This window comes from Monodon monoceros, unplaced genomic scaffold, assembly GCF_005190385.1.
Source record: "Monodon monoceros isolate NGI ecotype Baffin Bay Population unplaced genomic scaffold, NGI_Narwhal_1 Super_Scaffold_21, whole genome shotgun sequence".
Lineage (NCBI taxonomy): Eukaryota > Metazoa > Chordata > Mammalia > Artiodactyla > Monodontidae > Monodon > Monodon monoceros.
In genome coordinates this window covers 5,337,800-5,357,085 of record NW_021703778.1, presented here as the reverse complement: position 1 = coordinate 5,357,085, position 19,286 = coordinate 5,337,800, and the positions used below count along the sequence as shown (strand labels likewise).

The 19,286-nt window shown below is 42.0% G+C and overlaps 1 protein-coding gene across 4 annotated transcripts in view; it reads right to left on the bottom strand.

The window, feature by feature from the left end:
- The window catches only part of CUBN (cubilin), a 264,461-nt gene that overhangs the window by 127,888 nt on the left and 117,287 nt on the right, over window positions 1–19,286 (bottom strand). For all 4 annotated transcript variants that reach the window (XR_003795949.1, XM_029238289.1, XM_029238291.1 and 1 more), the window contains exon 31: window positions 18,159–18,328. Coding sequence is in view for 3 of the 4 variants with exons in the window: in XM_029238289.1 (XP_029094122.1) it covers window positions 18,159–18,328 (170 nt within the window). In the remaining variant the exon portion in view is untranslated. The remainder of the gene's footprint in view (window positions 1–18,158; window positions 18,329–19,286) is intronic.

Here is a 19,286-nt window from a genome sequence, read left to right as displayed (position 1 = left end):
AGTCATTCAGAAAGTCACATGAATGAACCATTTCCCTGGAGGTTCTTTAAAAGAACACATCTTCTAGGAGGTCTACATGTTTCCAGCCCCTCCTACCCCCGAGATCCTGGAATCACAGGACTCTGGCTGAAATCCATACACCTGGGTCATTACTTCACAAGGAACAGATCCAAGATAGAAGGTTTCCAATGTCCCTAAATCAAAATTATATACCAATGTCACCCTACATTTGGTTAGCATGTTGTAATTTTACAAGCACCAGTGTAAACATCTCTAAAACTAGTCCTCAACAGCATGTGATGTTTTTCATTTTTTTAGTGAAGAAAGTGAGACTTCACAAGTGTGCTAGCTATTAAACTATTGTCTCATCCAATGGGAGCTAGTGACCCAAGATCATGGAGCTAGTGACCCAAGATCACGGAGCTACTGAGTAGCAGACCCAGGAACTTAATTCTTCTCTCTCCAAATTCTATATTATATCATGTTACTTCTCTTTACAATGTGTATGATAGTTATTAAGTTATAGGTTCCCAATTACCATTTTATGAAAGTGTAAGGCCTCACGTTATCAAGGAGACATCTGGGGTCTTTTTTTTTTAACAGTTTGGAATAGCAGTCCTTTTATTTGAGAGTAATATCAAATCAATTTAAGCTTTAATTTATAAAATTATAAGGAATCCAACCTCCACTGAGTTATCAAGCTCCAAGCCCAATATGATTCTCTTTTGCCATAATCCCATATTGAAATGCTGATTTTACCAACAGGTACTTGAAAAGATGCTCAAGACAATTAATCACCAGGAAAATGCAAATCAAAACCAGAATGAGATATCATCCCACACCTGTCAGAATGAAGGTCATCATCAAAAAGACTACAAATAAGTGTTGGTGATACTGTGGAGAAAAGGGAACCCTGGTGCACTGTGGGTGGGAATGTAAATTGCTACAGCCACTATGGAGGTTCCTTAAAAAACTAAAAATAGAACTACCATATGACCCAGCAATCCCACTACTGGGCATATACCCTGAGAAAACCATAATTAAAAATGAGTCATGTACCACAGTGTTCATTGCAGCTCTATTTACAACAGCCAGGACATGGAAGCAACCTAAGTGGCCATCGACAGAAGAATGGATAAAGAAGATGTAGTATATATATACAATGGAATATTACTCGGCTACAAAAAAGAATGAAGTCTTACCATCTGTGACAACATGAACGGATCTAAAGGGTATTGTGCTAAGTAAAATAAGTCAGACAGAGAAAGACTACTACTATATGATCTCACTTATATGTGGAATCTAAAAAATAAAAACAAATGAACAAATATAAGAAAACAGAAACAGAGCTATAGATACAGAGAACAAACAGGTGGTTGTCAGAGGGGAGTGGGTGAGGGGAGGAGAGAAATAGGTGAGGGAGATTAAGAGGGACAGACTGCCAGTTACAAGATAAATGAGTCATGGGGGTGAAACATACAGTGTGAGGAACACAGTCAGTAATAATGTGGTATTTTTGCATGGTGAGGAAGGGGGTCAAAACGTACAAACCTCCTGTTACGAGATGACTAAGAGCCAGGGATGCGATGCACAACATGACAAACAGGATCAACACTGCTGTATGTTATACAGGAAAGTTGCTAAGAAAGTTGTCGATCCCAAGAGCTCTCAGCAAAGGGACAAATACTCTTCCTATTTCTTCTCTTTCGTGTCTATATCGGATGATGGGTGTTCACTAAACTTACTGGGGTCATCACTTCACGCTGTACGTAGGTCACATCATTATGCTGTACACCTCACCTTACACAGTGCTGTGTGTTAATTATATCTCAATAAACCTGGAAGAAAATAAACTTGATGTAAAATTTGCAAAAAAAAATTATAAGGAAAAAACTGCAGGGAAGAAAATAGGAGAAATCTTGTTGCTATTTTTTTAAATTCGAAAGTCATAAAAATTATCAATACGCATTTCCTTTACTTCCATTTAGTTCCCAAGGCAGAGCTAGCAAATTATATTATTACTGGCTATACACATAACATATTCACATAGCTTATAGATATATAAGCCTTATGGAAGTCTACTGCCAAGAGTTTCCTGGGCCTGGGAACTGATTTTCTGATCTGTTGCTTAGGTGGTAAAAAGAGAAATATACAAAACAAACAAACAAACAAAACTGCACATTGCGACTAACTCATTTCTAGATAACTCCAGTAAAATAAAATGTTGAAATTGAATCCACAAAAGAAAAAGCAGCCACCATCCGTGGGAGTTCCAACTACAGGAGCAGATGGAGTTAAGCAGTAATCTAATTTCTTCGCTAAAGTTAATCAGTGTCTTTACAAAGTATTCAGAGTCTGTCAGATTTCCAGATACCAGCACATACGTTAAAAATATACCTGAACTTACCTCTATCATACAAAAATAGGAGACTTTTTAAAAGAACAGAACCAGGCACATAACGGACAATAAACGTCTGATGTACAAATGAGTAAGTATATATCGTGTATAAAGAGTATATGACCTCTGAGAACAACGGACTAAGGTTGAGGAAAACCCAGAGTTAAGAAAGAAAGCTGCTCCTTGTCTGGTGGATTGGGCAGTACAAACGCACAGCAGGCACGACGGTGGGGAAGAGGTTATTCACCGTGGGAAAGAGGTCAAGTGGAGCTGCTTTCCGCACCCAGAGGGCAGTGGACGAGGTTCCAATCAAGGTCAGGGGCCAGGCCACACAGGTGCCCTCTCACGGGCTGTGCCAGCCCTTCACCAGGACCACGAGAGGAGGAGGATGGCGGAAGGTGGGTGGAGGACACCGGACCGACCCCCAAGGCCCAGAGTATCCAGGACACATGACATTACGGTGCCACCGGGGACCCTCTATATACCCTGAGCTGTAGCCACAAGGTAGAACTGAGCCAAACATTTAAGAACTTTAATACTTGATGCTTTATAATGTTAAGGAGATTTGAGTAAATATCAACCCCTTTTCAGAGCTGACACGTGTCAACTTCAGCACCAAGTGACGGGGAGGCAAACCATTCAAACGAGAGACCAGCACCCCTTCCGGATGATGTTTTAGAGAGGCCAGTGGTCAGACTCCAGGGACCGGCAATTTGAGAAAATAAAGGAGCCAAGCAAAGGGAACCTTTCGTCTTTCCATATACTTACTGATGATGGAAATATGTATTATTTAACAACATGCATTCTTTTAAAGCAGGTGGCAGAATTCCTTTTAAAGAGAAAAAAACAGAAGGTGTTTATTTAGCAAAACACCCTCGCAGGCTCTCAGAGAACGACTGCCAGGGGAGAGATGCTACGTGACTTACTGTGGACGGGTCTCTCTCCTCTCTGTCCTTCAGCTGCCTAATGTGTAAAACTGGATTGACATGAGAATATCGTTCATACTGTTCGCCAGAATTAAATAAGTTAAAAGGCATAAAGGTATGTCGGGTCGTTTCTGGCACACAGTAAGTACTTAATAGATATTAGCCTCTGCTATTAAAGTGGGATGAAGAGATCACTAAATTGCTGTTTAAGAAATGGATAAAACATCGTAGGGAGGGAATGGGAAAGCTAGGGAGGCAAAGACAAAAAGAGGTCCAAAGATGGGGGTTCATATGGCACGACGGGAGCCTGAGTTGGAGACATAATCCATGAAAACTGCCCAGCTGGGGCGGTGGGGTAGGCACAGGGTGGCAACTTCTGACCTGGCCCCCAGTGCTTCATGCCCTGTGTAGCCTCTTCCCTGGAGGGTGGCATGGACCTAACGACCTGCTTCTGATAAACAGGACAAGGTCAGAGTGAGGGGTGTCACTGCCATGGCTCGGTTGGGACAGATGGACCCTTGCATCTTGCTGGCAGCCTCTCTTGGTGGCACTGTCCCCTGCGCCCTGTGCTGCTCACCCTGATGAAACAGCTGCTGTGCTGTGAGATGCTCTGCAGAGAGGCCGCGTGGCAAGGGGCTGAGGGAGGCCTCTAGCCACAGCCTGCAAAGAACCGAATCCTGCCAACGGCCACGTGGTAAGTCACACCGGGGTTCCTGACCCACAGAAACTAGAATTATTGTTGTTTTGAGCTATTACGTTTGGGGATACGTTTGTAGGCAGCAACAAATAACCAATCCAGGGGGTGTGAAATGAGGGACTGAGCAAGGAATGCACACTGGGGTTTTTAGGGCAAGGATGTCTAATATCACATTTTAGCTCACCTGCAATATTTAGGCAGTCTACCATATAAAAGAGCCTCACGTGTGTAGTATTTTGGAGAAATAGAGCAAAGAGGTCTAAATCCCAACTTTTTCTTAAAAAGGGGTAGAGAGAAAAAAAAAAAGGGGGTAGAGAGAAAGGGAACAGCCATAAGAAGCAAGAGATAGAGGCCTTGAAATGTAAACAGTGACAAGAAACGAACACCTGAGTGACCACTCCCCCCCACCTCACTGCTCCACACAAGAGTCCCTGGAAATATTATGGGATGATGGGTTTCCCAGGCCTCTGAGTTTCCTTTCTCTCACCTGAAGCGACCCCCTGTGTCACCTTCCACTGAAGGGACCAAAAGTCATTCATGGAACTTAGTGACTTGGAAATTACTTGAGGTCTAAGGGGTGACTGGCTGTAGTGACGGGGCAGCCGGGGGGTGGGCTGAGTTGTGTACACAAAGGGAAGAAATGGAGACAGAGTGGCATCTCCACTGTCCTTGGAACCGCTGGCCCTCCCAGAGGAGCTGCCGTGGTGACGGTGACCTGCCTGGCGTGAGATGCGCATTCAGCGAATGTGTTACCCTGATGGCGAATGCCATTGTTTTCTTTCCTTGTTCCTTCCTTAGTTCTTTGGAAAGTAAAGCTATCACAGCGTGTTCAAGAATTCATAAGATCCATTAATGTAGCAGGTTGAGTTGGGGATGACAAAGTATCCGGTCTAGTTCAGGAAGAACAGTGATTGCTTAAAAAATCTCTGTGTTCCTCTCCAAACATTTTCCCTACAACACCAAACCCGGCTTCACAGCACAGCTTCAAAACTGTCCAAAAAGTGGAGCCTAAGTGGATGTCAACACTCACACTCGTCTCAAACCACACTGTTCATGGCCTCTCAGTACGCAGCCTTCACTGACAGGCTACGTACGGGATTCGGCCCATCTGACATTTTCCATCTGACCGACTAAGGCCCGAAGGAGAGCACGGTGATCTTAGGTTCAGAACACCTGGGAAGCACAGGTATCTCGTGATCAGAACACCTGGAAGCACTCTGAGAGGCAGAGCACCTAGACTCCAGTCCTGGATCCATCTGGGATACTTGTTTGTTCCTGCACTTCAGAAGCTTCTGGTTATGAGTTTCATCGTCTTAAAGATGGGGTAGATAATATGAAGGTAAGTTTCTCCTGTTTCATGATAGGAATGCTCACGCACACATTTTTTAGCGGAATTTGGCAACACAGGAAATGTAAAAGCTAGCTCTTTCACTTCCGGGCGTCGACCCGAGACAAACTCTTGCATGATTGCATTCAGAAATGTGGACAAGAACGTTCCTTGCTGAGGGGTTGCCATAGTACAGTATCAGAAGCAACTGAAATGTGCACTAACAGTACATGGGTACGTGACTCATGGGATGCTGATAAAGTGGAATCTTGTATGGTGGCAAAAAGAACGCATTAGATCTGAATGCACCACAGTGTAGAAAAACGTTCAAAACAGATGGTTGGATGAAAAGAGTGGATGGAAGAATATGTGTTATGTTGTATTATGTTCATCAGATAAATAAATTATACATCATAATTTATTTACTTGAACATAATACATTTACTTGATGTACATAATACAACATAACACATATTTGTAAAACATGCAAAATAACATTACATACTGTATACAGATGCACACGTACAATGAAAACGTACCAAAATAGCCATGGGAATTGTAAACACAATTTCTCATAGATTGGTTTCCTCTGGGCCAGGGGCTGGGAATGGAACAGTGTGGGCTACACATGGGGCCTCAAAAGGAATGCATTTCTTTTGGGGGAAAAAAAAAAACAACAACAAAGAACTTGAAGCAAATATGGCCAAATATTGAGATTTAGCAAGTAGGATGTTTTTGTTCATGCTATACTTTACATGCGTTGTGTAGTTGATACTTTTCTGTAGACTTAAACTATTTCATAATAGAGTTTTCAATTAGAAAAAGAGAATCTATATAAAGGAAATAATGGGAAATGTAGACTAAGATTTACATATAAATATGCTCTTCAGAGCATTATTATAATAAGAAAAGAATAGAAGTAATCTAAGTGATCAATGATAAGCTAGTGGTTAACTCAACTCTACGGTGTCCATGTAACTGATTATAGGGCCAAAGAAACTCTTCTTAAGAAGAAGCATATTAAATAAGCTAAGTGAAAAAAGGCAGATACAAAACTATACAGTTTTATATTAACTCTCTTTGTGTATGTGTGTGTAAGTGTGCATGTGTGTGTTTCGGTAGGAAATGAGCCAAGATGTTAATAGTTTGTCTCTGTATTGCAATATTATGGATGCCATTCTTATTTTTTCTTTTCTGTATTTTAGAAACTTAGTATGAGGAGCATATAAAAAGTTAAAATAACATATATATTTAAAGTGCTTAAGTGTTTAGCCAGACGGACATGTAAATGACCCCATACAGAGACAGGAAAATATGCTACTCATATAACTGTACTGCAGTATCTAAGCCAGGTGGATACTCATGCCATTTAATCTAGCCTTTTGCTGCCTGACGGAATGTATCAAGGATATGGCTTCTGTTTTAAGATTTCCAAAACACGTGTTAGTTGGCTAATACGTACAACTGTAGTCCAGCCCTCTCTCCAAGCTATCTGACTGCATTCCAGACACCATTGCTGGTATGTTCCATCAACCTTGGAAGTCAACGTCTCAAATTGAAATCATCGCCCCTTCCCCCTAATTCCTCCTGCACCTTCATTTTTTTTTTTTTTTTTGTGGTACGCGGGGCTCTCACTGTTGTGGCCTCTCCCGTTGCGGAGCACAGGCTCCGGACGCGCAGGCTCAGCGGCCACGGCTCACGGGCCCAGCCGCTCCGCGGCATGTGGGATCTTCCCGGACCGGGGCACGAACCCGTGTCCCCTGCATCGGCAGGCGGACTCTCAACCACTGCGCCACCAGGGAAGCCCCAGCTTCATTTCTTGCCTCAGTAAATGCCAGAGTATGTACCCAATTGCCAAGCCTTTTTAGATCCCTCCCTTATCCCTCAGTGGAATGGATCCTTATGTTCTGTTAACTCTTCCTCCGACGTGTCTCTTGCACCCCTTGCCTCCACCTGCCCGGCAGTGTCTTGCTGTGGGACTTCATGCTGTCTTGCCTAGGTCACTAAAGGAGCCTAAAATTTCCCCTGCCTGAATTTGTGTCCCCCTTTAATTCAGTCTCCAAACAACTACCCCTGAGCAAGGAGCTTTCTAAAATGTAAAATCCAATACAAAAGGAAGGTGGAGTGTCCCGATCCATTTAAAAACTGTACTGAATAAAGACGAGCAATCACGGATGCCTTGCTTAGAACCAAGAAGAGTGGCTGATAGGGGTGCGGCGAGTAGCCCCTCCCCCAGGATCAAAGCCCTGGTGATGGAGTGACTCATGGTCCCCTCGCTGAAACACCCATCACTCACAGGCCAAAGCACAGGATGAAGGGGGAAAACGAACATTAGCGTCCTCAGTAATGTTTGTATTTTCGTTTCTAGAAACTGGAATATAGTCCCTCAGATCGTTGGAGAGTAGGAGGTGGGAAAATATTCCTACTGTCTTCTTCTTTTACTAAGTTTCATCTTGCTCAGGGAGAAAATAAACCAACTATATGTGTGGGTTAAAATTAGTACAAACTGGAGTAAGAAGAAAGCATTTCAATTCAAAAGCAAAACACACAGCATGTTTTACATTCCCCAAAGTATGCCAATGCTTCACCTTAACTTCAGAGCTAAGCTTTCCATGCAAACAAATTATAAACGTATATGAATTTGCTTTTCTTTTCATTTTCTGCACTATCACTTTTTTCCTTCTTAACTCACTTGTGAATCTTCTAGAAGGTATCAAAATAAGCCACTTCTGAAGCGAAAAGAATGTAACGAGATGATATAGCGAAGAGTGTGTGAAAATTTTTATAATATATTATTTAAGATTAAAAAAATACTTTAAGATAAAATAAGTCTGTTCACAAACTAATCATGATAGCAATGAACTAAGGATTATGGATCCAGGTCTGTGTACCTAAGGTTCACAATTTTCAAAAAGATAAGTTGAGGCCTTTAACATAGTATAGTAGCAACAGAAGCAGTAATGGTTGTAATAGAAACACCAGGAGCGGCAGGTAACACCTATCTGTACCAGACACTGTGATTAATGCTTTAAGCATATTTTTTAAAATTCCATCTTTCTTTCTTTTTTTTTTAACATCTTTATTGAAGTATAATTGCTTTACAATGGTGTGTTAGTTTCTGCTGTATAACAAAGTGAATCAGCTCTACATATACATATATCCCCATATCCCCTCCCTCTTGCGTCTCCCTCGCATCCTCCCTATCCCACCCCTCTAGGTGGTCACAAAGCACCGAGCTGATCTCCCTGTGCTATGTGGCTGCTTCCCACTAGCTATCTATTTTACGTTTGGTAGTGTATGTATGTCCATGCCACTCTCTCACTTCGTCCCAGCTTACCCTTCCCCCTCCCTGTATTCTCAAGTCCGTTCTCTAGTAGGTCTGCGTCTTTATTCCTGTCCTGCCCCTAGGTTCTTCAGAACCATTTTTTATTAAGATTCCATATATATGTGTTAGCATATGGTATTTGTTTTTCTCTTTCTGACTTACTTCACTCTGTATGACAGACTCTAGGTCCATCCACCTCACTACAAATAACTCAATTTCGTTTCCTTTTAAGGCTGAGTAATATTCCATTGTATATATGTGCCACATCTTCATCCATTCATCTGTTGATGGATGCTTAGGTTGCTTCCGTGTCCTGGCTATTGTAAATAGAGCTGCAATGAACATTGTGGTACATGACTCTTTTTGAATTATGGTTTTCTCAGGGTATATGCCCAGTAGTGGGATTGCTGGGTTGTATGGTAGTTCTATTTTGAGTTTTCTAAGGAACCTCCATACTGTTCTCCATAGTGGCTGTTATCAATTTCCATTCCCACCAACAGTGCAGGAGGGTTCCCTTCTCTCCACACCCTCTCCAGCATTTGTTGTTCCTAGATTTTTTGATGATGGCCACTCTGACTGCTGTGAGGTGATACCTCATTGTAGTTTTGATTTGCATATCTCTAATGATTAGTGATGCTGAGCATCCTTTCATGTGTTTGTTGGCAATCTGTATATCTTCTTTGGAGAAATGTCTATTTAGGTCTTCTGCCCATTTTTGGATTGGGTTGTTTGTTTTTTGATATTGAGCTGCATGAGCTGCTTGTATATTTTGGAGATTAATCCTTTGTCAGTTGCTTTGTTTGCAAATATTTTCTCCCATTCTGAGGGTTGATTTTTTGTCTTATTTATGGTTTCCTTTGCTGTGCAAAAGCTTTGAAGTTTCATTAGGTCCCATTTGTTTATTTTTGTTTTTATTTCCATTTCTCTAGGAGGTGGGTCAAAAAGGATCTTGCTGTGATTTATGTCATAGAGTGTTCTGCCTATGTTTTCCTCTAAGAGTTTTAGAGTGTCTGGCCTTACATTTAGGTCTTTAAAAAAATTCCATCTTTCTTACAATTCCTTTTTGCAGCTGGTAAAATTGAGGCTCAGAAGACATAAGTAACTTGTTCACAGTCACACACCGGGTAGTGTGGAGCCAGCATATGAATCCCATCTGTCTGACCTCTGATCAATTATCATTAAAACAACCAAAAAGATAAAATCAAGTTTTCTTCACTGACAATAGAATACTGGGAGATCATGATTCCAGGAAGCTAGTGACATGTCCGTCGTCATCTGGAAAGAAAATCTGGGGAAACAGAGTGGAAGTCACCTCTCTCTTCTCTAGACTTGCAAGCAAGCATCCTCAGTGGCCTTTCAGAAAGTCTTACTTGGGGCCCTTGTGGATTTTGGAGTGGCTGGCACCTGTCATGCATTCCACCCCACTGTACACGCACAGGATTCCCAGCGTGCTAACTGAGCCGGCTGGAACAAAGCGGGCACAGTGCCCAGGACCAATCACTAAACCTAACACCCAAATCCCCGATTCCTAACTCGGCTCTAGTCTTGGATCCAGATATACGTCCACTCCTTGTCCTTTCCTGGTCTAACCACAGTCTCATTAGACCAGCATGGTGTCTTTGCTCACCTCGTCCCTGGCCTTATTGGCTTTCAACATGGTCTTTCCCCTTTACTTCATTTTTAATTCATTCTCGCAACACGTGTCTACTGCTTGGATTGCCTTGAAGTGTATCGGGGTCAAGACATGTGGTGGATAAGATCTCAGGGCAGAGAAGACATCATTCACATCAGGCTGCCAAGTCTGTCTGGAGCATGAGAGTCCGTGAAATGTATTCACGTGTGGCAAACGGGAGGAGGGCAGCATAGCTGCTAATGGAGCCCCCGTGTTGGAACGGTAATTGCAGGTGGAGGAAATACTAAGTGACAGGGAGCGCACCCCACCAGGAAATTATCCAAGCTGTTAAAGTCATAAATTTAGGTAAGGAAGGAAAGGGAAGTATTGCTCATTACAGCAGCTTTTCTCGGGGGTGGAGGGCGGAGGGTGGAGGACGCATCGGTTTCCTCCGTCAGTGATATTTTCCAGCTACGGGCCTCTGAAATGAAATCCCCAGTTCACAGCACACATCTCGTGTCGGGACTCTTGTCACTCCTGTTTCTTTGTTCTACAGGGTGGCACTCCAGTTCCAAATTTTACAGGAGACAAGAAACTCTCATAATTTGCAGTTGTTGCAAGCAGGGACCCAAAGATTACTGGAAACGTTGGTATGAAAAGAAATCCAAGAAGTTCATTTTATTTTCACGAATAAACATACATTTAAGAAGATTCTGAGCTGAAACACAAACAAAGCTTGTGTCCGCAGATTAAGGACAACGGCTCCAATTCAATGATTCTTTGCTCTGGGGATGGAAAGTATCAGCGTGGCTTTTGGTAACTAACTTGGCACCGGAAGGCCAAATGGCTAAGGGGTTACCAGAAGCAAGCCACAAAATAAAACATTTAAAAGAGATTACTGGAGATCTTCCTCAAGTATTGAACGGAAGGTAAACTTTCTGTGGTGAGAAGTAAAGGAAAAAGGGAAGATATGAGAGGGAGAGAGAAAGAGAGGGAAAGAGACTGGTTTCTATCATGGATCTATTTGTAAAACAGTACATATTTAAAGAAGAACTGTTTAAGAATTGTTTCTCTGAAGTACTGACTTCTATTATCCCTGGGTCTATTTGCTCGGGTTTGGAAATGATCAATGTTTTAAAAGGAAACACATCATAGGTAGTGTCTTAAAAAAATAAAACGAAATACGGATACTGTGTTTTACGTCTGCCCTGTCCCACCCTGCGCCTTGCTGTCAGACAGGGTGAACAACGGGCACTGCAGCTTTGGCGTGGGGGGAATCTGGCTTTCTTCAGTTCAAATCCAACACTTTGCTTTCCTTCTCCTAGAGCAGCACGAAGAGCTTCAGAAAGAAAACCGTGACTCACGATGTGCCTGTTTTTTTGTAGCAGGGCCCGTAGCCCTAGTGGATACTTTCTCCAGATGAGAGGCTGGACCAGGACTGTGGTCTGCTTCCTTTTATCTGTTTCTCACTGATTCTCACCAGGCAGACATTCCATTGTGCTGAGCAAAGAGGATGTGGAAATCAGAGGCCCGGGGTCTCTGGGGGCCAGTCATGCCGCTGATCTGATTTCTCTCTTTCCCTCTCACACTGGGCTACAACCCGCATTTCTAGATCAGTAAGAGCTCGCAGAGCTATGTGAATTTAAGGCTCAGGAGAGAGCCTGTAATTAAGCAATTAGGCTGTCAGTTGGAGGTCACTTTAATACTAGGCCTTCGTGAAACGAAACCTAACGGAGCCGTTTTCATGCTGACCACACAAGTTCTGTGCAGCCCGTGGGTCCCGCTGCTGCCTTAGCAAGAAGCAGTCAGTGTGTCCTTCGGGAGAGCCAGAGGTTAACGACGCCAGCCGCTCATAGGGACTGAGCAAAAAGTGCACACGTATTACCAAATTAGTTGAAACCTGAGTGTAAATTGAGCTTTCTGATGAGTTCCAGATGACGCCATCACCACTTCAATAGCAGTCAGAAAAATCTAGTTTCTCTCTTTTTTTATTACAGCAGCATGAAATTCTAGAAAACATGCTTCTGCGATGTTATCTAAGTTCTCATGTGGCTCAAAATACTGAGATCGAATATCAATCATCATGCCAGGGAGTGAAGTCCACTCAGCCCACTCCCAAATGAGCCGTCTGCAACTTTCCACTGAAGGCTGGGATGGCTTCCTCTGGCATATGCACACATATCTTCCTAACACTATTCCCTGCATTCTGTCCTACTCCTTACAAATAATTCTGAGAGATGGCTGGGTCTCTAATGGGACTCTGCAATCTAAACTGATAGAGGAGGTTTAAAACCCTGATGGCTGGTCCTATCCAAGCATAATTTACCTTGGTATTGAATAATACACTTGAGCTCTATTAAAAATCCCACGAACACAAACATTATCTGGCAGCAGCATTGGCAGCTGAATGTTTTTCTCTTTGCTACTGACTCTGTCTAAGTAGCAGGACCAAGAAATTAACTTGAATGTCTCCAAAATGAATGACTGGCTTTGTATGAACTTAAACTGCAGAGATCTTATGTAAGATACTAGATTTTCGGGGGCATTTCGCATCCAGTGTCCATCCAGCTATAAAGATAGATGGCTGGTGCCTCAACGCCTGCCTTCATGAACGCCTGGACAGCGAACTCTAAATTGGAGCCAAGCTCCCAGCCTCGCCAGTGCATTGCCTGCCTGTTTCTAAACCTCTGCAGACCTCCATCCCCATAACTGGGTCCACTTGGCAACCGTACACAGCAGATCTCCACCCCAACTTATGCGAACAGTCCTTTTTCACATTTCTTTATCTTTTAGTAAAGGTGAGTTACAAATTGTACAAACAAAAATGACTTAGCTTGTATATGACTTATGCAACTTTCAATATAAAGACATTTGCAAATCAGAAAAGGAAACTTATGGCTGGCCATGGGTTCAAATTTCTCATTCTGAAAATATGAAATTTATAAAACCAATCTGGCCCTTCCTCAGGTCTCTGCCCTGATAACACGACTTCGTCGTTTACTCCATTGGTCTCTTACACTCAGCTGCTCTTCTGTCACCAGCACCCTGCTCTCCTGGCATGCTTAAGCTTCTTCACCACTAAAACAAATAATAATAACAACTTTCCTTTGATCCTGACTTATCACAGGTTATGGCCCTTTATCCCTCTGTACCATTCACTTTCATAATTCTGGGGAAAAGCTGAGAAGCTCCTGTATCTCCTAACCCACCGTGATCTGGAGTCTTCCAGTACTACCCACACCAGTCCTGCTTCTTACAAGGTCATCAAAGACTGACTCTGGTGGCTTCATTTTAGCCTCATCTGCTGGATTTGACACCTTTGCCCACCCACTCTTAAAACTGACTTCTCTGTTGGTTTCTATGCTACCATTCTCTTCTGCTTCTCCACCCATCTCCTGGAGTACCCTTCAGTCTCCTTGTCCTTTGTTTCTCCATCTTCCCCCTAAATGGTGATTTAGGGCCAAGAGTTTACTTGGCCCTTTTCTCTTTACAAAATACTCATATATAGGATTCCATCTACTTCTGTGGTTTTAACAACCATCCAAGTATATAGAAAGTATCCTCAAGTGGATATGTCCAGCTCAGACCCCATCCTGAGCACTGAACCCATTTGTTGAACTCTATAAGGGACGCAGTGTAGACCTTCAAACTCAAGTTTCCAAATCAATCTGAGTAGTCTATCCCTTTAGTACTCTCTTAGTCAATGGCATTATTATTTACCCATTCTTCAAGCAAATCATCTTAACCCCTGCATCTCTATCAGCCCTCCCCCCAACCCTCCACGGTGTAATTAGCCTCTAGGTTTCGGTGGCTACACCAACATGAGCTTGCCGGTACATCCTTTCTCTCCACTCCCAAGGCCACTGCCCAGGGTTTTTCCATAGCTCTCCAATCAGCCTTTATACCATCCTTCTCTTTCTCTGCTGAACCTAGCCTCACACGGCTGCCTGTTATTATCATAAAACACAGTTTTGAGTACATTACAGAAAATGTTCATCAACTCCCCACACTGGCTATAGGATAATTTCAAATTCTTCACAGAGCACAAGAGTTTGTCCAGTTCAGATGTTTTCTATAGACCCTGGGTCTCCACACGCTCCCCAGCACAGAGCTACAGCCCAAATGTCTGTGCACGCTCGCGCTTCTGTACACAATCTACCCTGTTCTCTCCCCAGAGCTTCCTCCCCTGGCTTCTGTGCCACATGTCTACTAGTGAAATTCTGCCACGTAAATGTCATCTTTGGTGTGAAACCTCCTCTGGCTTCCAGGCCCAAATGAATCACTCCCGTTTCCTCGTGATCGTTATTACAGTTTACTGAGTCCTGGGTCCACGAAATGCTTGGTGCTGTGCTAGCAGAAAGGTTCATAAACAGGGTCTTCTTTTACTGAAGACCTGGAGGCCCAGCACCCTAAGCTGGTTGTTCGTCCTCGTATTCCACAGCATCTCCTCCACCACTGCCCCTGGAACAGGCCTCTCTGGGGACGCTCACCTTCAGTGTCATTGTGACTAGGGGCTGGCACGAATCGGGGGCTTTCTATGTGACAAGCAGGTCACCGACATGACCTCCAGTATCCCAACAACAAATCTGACACAGATACTCTTACTGTCCCCATTTCACAATTAAGGAAACCAAAGCTGAAAGATTCGCTTTCTCCCAGGCGACTCAACCAGAAAACGGCAAAATTCAGGCTCAGCCCCAGGGCCACCCGACCACAGAGCTGGGTTTCTTAGCCACAGCACTGTGGTGCCCACACCGCTGGCGCAGTTCACTTCTTGTATCCATGCGCTGCCCAAGTGCTTAGCAGCACCTGCTTCTGATACTCGCGCCTCCCCGCAGGCGGGGTTGCCCCACCTACTTCATACAGGATCCCCTGACCCTGGCAACTTGTTTGGACTATTACATTTTGTACTTTACCATACCTGCCAGACTGGACTCCTCCCAGCACCTGTATGTGGGTTTATTTTCTTATCTCCATGCCTAACGACCAGATTATATTTGAGGTTTTACTTCCTCCTGTCTGTTTCCTCTGGCTACAGTTTGTGAAGTCAAGCCCAGCTGTGTGCTGAGATAGGGCACTGATTACTAGAAAACCCAGTCTGTGTATTTATATCTCATGCAGGTGGAAAATCCTACTCATGACCACAGGAGGGAAATAAGGCAGCCATGCTGGGTGTGGCTTTGACCTAGGCTTTGTTTGGGTCACACACCTTTGCACGTTGAATCTTATGGATTACGGACTTTACCAAAGAGAAGAAACTATACCTGGAACCATACAGACTGGGAGAAAGTGATGGAGAATTGCCCACCAGAGGCAAAACTGTAAGGCAGACAAGCTGTCTCTGGCCCACTAGACCTTCTCTTGAAGGCACCTCTACTGCTTCAATGCTTTATTTCACCTTCCTGATTAAAGGTCATTTTAGGAGAGCACAGAGCTCCTGACTGATAGTCATTTTCTTCCTTCAAATTTAAGATACCAACTCGTGTCTTTTCTCCTTCCAGTTTTCACTGTTGAAAAGTCAGCATTCAGTCTGCCACTTCCTAAAAGATAATTTGTTCACCCGCTCACCTACTCTCCTGGATGACTGTAACATTTTTTTCTTTATCTTTCAGATAAAGATTAAAATCTTTAAGTTTTTTCAGATAAGTATGTCTATTTATCTTGCTTGGCTGTATACAGGGTCCCTTGGGATTCTTGTGTTTGTAAATTGATGTCTCTCATCAGTTTGGGAAAAGTCTTAGTCATCAGCTCTTCAAATATTGTTCCTGCTCCATTTATACATGTATGTAAATGTACGTTACTTTTTTTATATGTATCCTATATTTGTCTTAATCTCCCTTCTGTATTTTTCATCCTTTTGCTTTGTTTTGTTTTGTTTTTTCTGGATAGATTCTTCTGATAGCTTCCAATTCACTTGTTCTCTCATCTCTGTCTAATTTGCCTAATATACAAAAAACAAACAAGCAAAACACCCCAAACCCTTCCACTGAGATATTAATTTCAGCTTCTGTGTTTATCCACTTTAAATTTTTCAGCTTTAAAAATATATATATTTGCAATGATTTGCAGTCCTTGCTGAAAGTTTTAATTTTGACTTTTATCTCCATAAGCTTAGTAACCATAGTTGTTTACTAACCTGTGCCTATCAGTGTTTATTTCCATTGTCTGTTATTCATGCTATAACTCATTTATGTTGCACTGTCTCCTCCTATATATAAATATCTTTGATAGTGTGCTTGCTGTTGCATATGAAAATTACTGGTAGAAGTGAGGTCTGGGATGATTTCATCTCCCTTTGAAGAAGAGTTTAAATTGCTTTGGCCAGATGTCCAAGGCCTAGATGCATTAGCAAGGCAAGGTTCCTCTCATTATTCCATGGCTGGAGATTTAGGGAGGCCACTCAGATGAATCGACGCTTGGATGCGGTCTTCCTGAAAGCTGCTACTTTCATTTTACCTAGGATTCAGGAGAGTTTACCAGGACCCACACCCTACTCAGGTCCTGGACTCAAACGTTGCTCCTCTTTGCCCTGAAAGGCTCTGAGAAGTGCCACTAACTCCTTCTGGATCGGCAAATGCCCCACGGGCAAAAGCAATCCCAAGTACCAAGCTCACATCTCTCTTGGATATTAACTCAGAAATTTCACACCACCTTGTGAGTTCCCTGTTGCATTTAGGAAAGTGTTGTGAAATATCATCCAAAGTTTTAAAATTGTCTTTGTCAGGAGAGTTACCGTCATGGAAAGTGGATGTCCCACACCTTAAGTTTGGTGTAGGACATAATGCTCTGCCAATTTAGACTCCGAAGATTCATGTTAAAAGGTTAATACATAACCATAAATCAACTGAACTTTTAAGTAGATTAATGATTTAATCTTGTAAAATAATACTTGAAATCATACTATGAGCCTGGACTACTTTGAAAATTATGAAACAACTTTTGAATTTTCCTGAGTTAAGTCTGAAAGCTAGCCAGTTGGAATTTGTATAAGAAACGGTCAGGAAACTAAAAGAGAAAGAACCATTAGCCAAGAGGATCTGGTTTATATTTGAATGAAGTATCTCTAAATACAAATGAAAGATGGAAAACCTTGTGTTAAAAAAAAAATCAGGTAACCAAAAAAATTAAAGACAAAAAGAAAATTTTGAAATACAACCTCATTCACTCTTACATTAAACATATAGCATTAGTTTCAGGTGAAAATGTATTAAAGCTGTTGGTAGTGATGGAAACTTTTTGTCATTGAACCAACTAACAGCCATATCCCTTTTCCTCCACCCCCTGTCTCCCATCTAGTCTGTTCTATCAGACACTGATTTGTTCAAGTAGCAGATCAAGATATCCTGATCTCAAGAAAAGTAGAACCCTGTGAGAACCCCCAGAGAGTTAATAATAATTGATTTAAAGTGGTTATGATAAATCCATTATGATAATCCACTAAACTTTCCTAATCTCTTTTGCAACCACTTCTGGCCAATGATCTGTAAGGGGGCTTCTGTAAAAATTTTGCATTCTTGATTTTAAAAAAATACAAAATAGAAACAACTAATACTATTCCTTCCCGTCTTCTTCAGATCTGAACTTAGGATGTTCTGAACTGCTGCAGCCATTTTTGGACCATGAGGTAACAACCACAAAATGAAAAGCCAATTCACTAAGAATGGTAGAGTGGAGACTGAGTTGCTAAACAAACCTCCTGGTTTATATTTAGGTAAAAAATAAATGTCCTTATATTTTAAGTTGCTAATAGTTGAGTTTCCCATGATTTGACATAGAAAACATTCATGACTAATACATTCACTAAACATGCTGTTACGGCAATGTTTTGACCCAGGTTTGACTGGAGACAATGCTTGAGATTTGTGTCACTTACCATAATACAAGAGTCCTGAGGTTCAAGGTCAAAGTCAGTGAAGTTCAAGAGAACACGGTGATGTTTTTCCACCTGAATGACCCATGTACACTCAGTGTTGCTCCTATAAGGACTGGGGTAATTTGGAGAATGAATCTCTCCACTGGGAGCTTGGAAAATGCCACCACAACCTGTAGGTGGGAGACCCAATTCAATAATGAGAGGAATCCCTGATGCACAAAACTTTACACCGTTACCCGGGAGCACAGAACGATATGCTACTTTGTTCGACCACCATTTTTATGTAGTCTGTGCTAAACATCCTGAAGAACCGAATGTTCGCCATTAATTCATGCATCTCAACAAAATGAAGAAGTATGCCTAGGAAAAGGCTTCAAATACTGATGCCAAAGGTTATTTGAAAAATACTGAAAAATAATGCAAGTAAAATCATATTTTCATAAAGCCATGAAATGCCTCTTCATTGTTCTCTCAAAATATAACATACTGTAAGAATAACACATCTCCTTCTAAGAATTTTGATAATTCAGTAGTGTACGTTTTTATAAATTATTTAACATCTGTCTTTTAAAATTTAATATTCTGGACCTTGTACAGTCATTCAGTTTTCTAAATTCCTGTGATGTAATCAAATATCTATCAATGTCTAACTCTATGACCCATCATTTCTTGGGTTTATGATAATATAAACTAATAATGGGAAAATTCAGTATTATTTTCTGATAATTGAGAATCATTTTTAGGTAATCTCAACACCATGTAAATATAATTTTCATTAAATTCATGCACCATTAACTTTAGGAAAGCTCTAGTATACTTACTATATCACCTTTGGCCTACAGAAGTGGGGCCATAAGGCAGCCTGGAGTCATGTCTTCGCTTTGGCATTTTTTAGCTGTGTGACTTTGGACAGGTCACTAACTACTGTAGGCTTCCACTTCTTCACCAGTAAGGTAAGGACAAGAAACAACCTTCCCTCAGAGGGCGGTTGTGAGGATTAAATGAGAGAGTCTTTGTAGAATAGTTAGAAAAATGCCTGACACACAGTAAGCGTTCAATAAACATTGCTATTATTAGTAGCTGTATAGATTAACATCTGCTGAAAGATTTTGCGCATTAATACTTTAT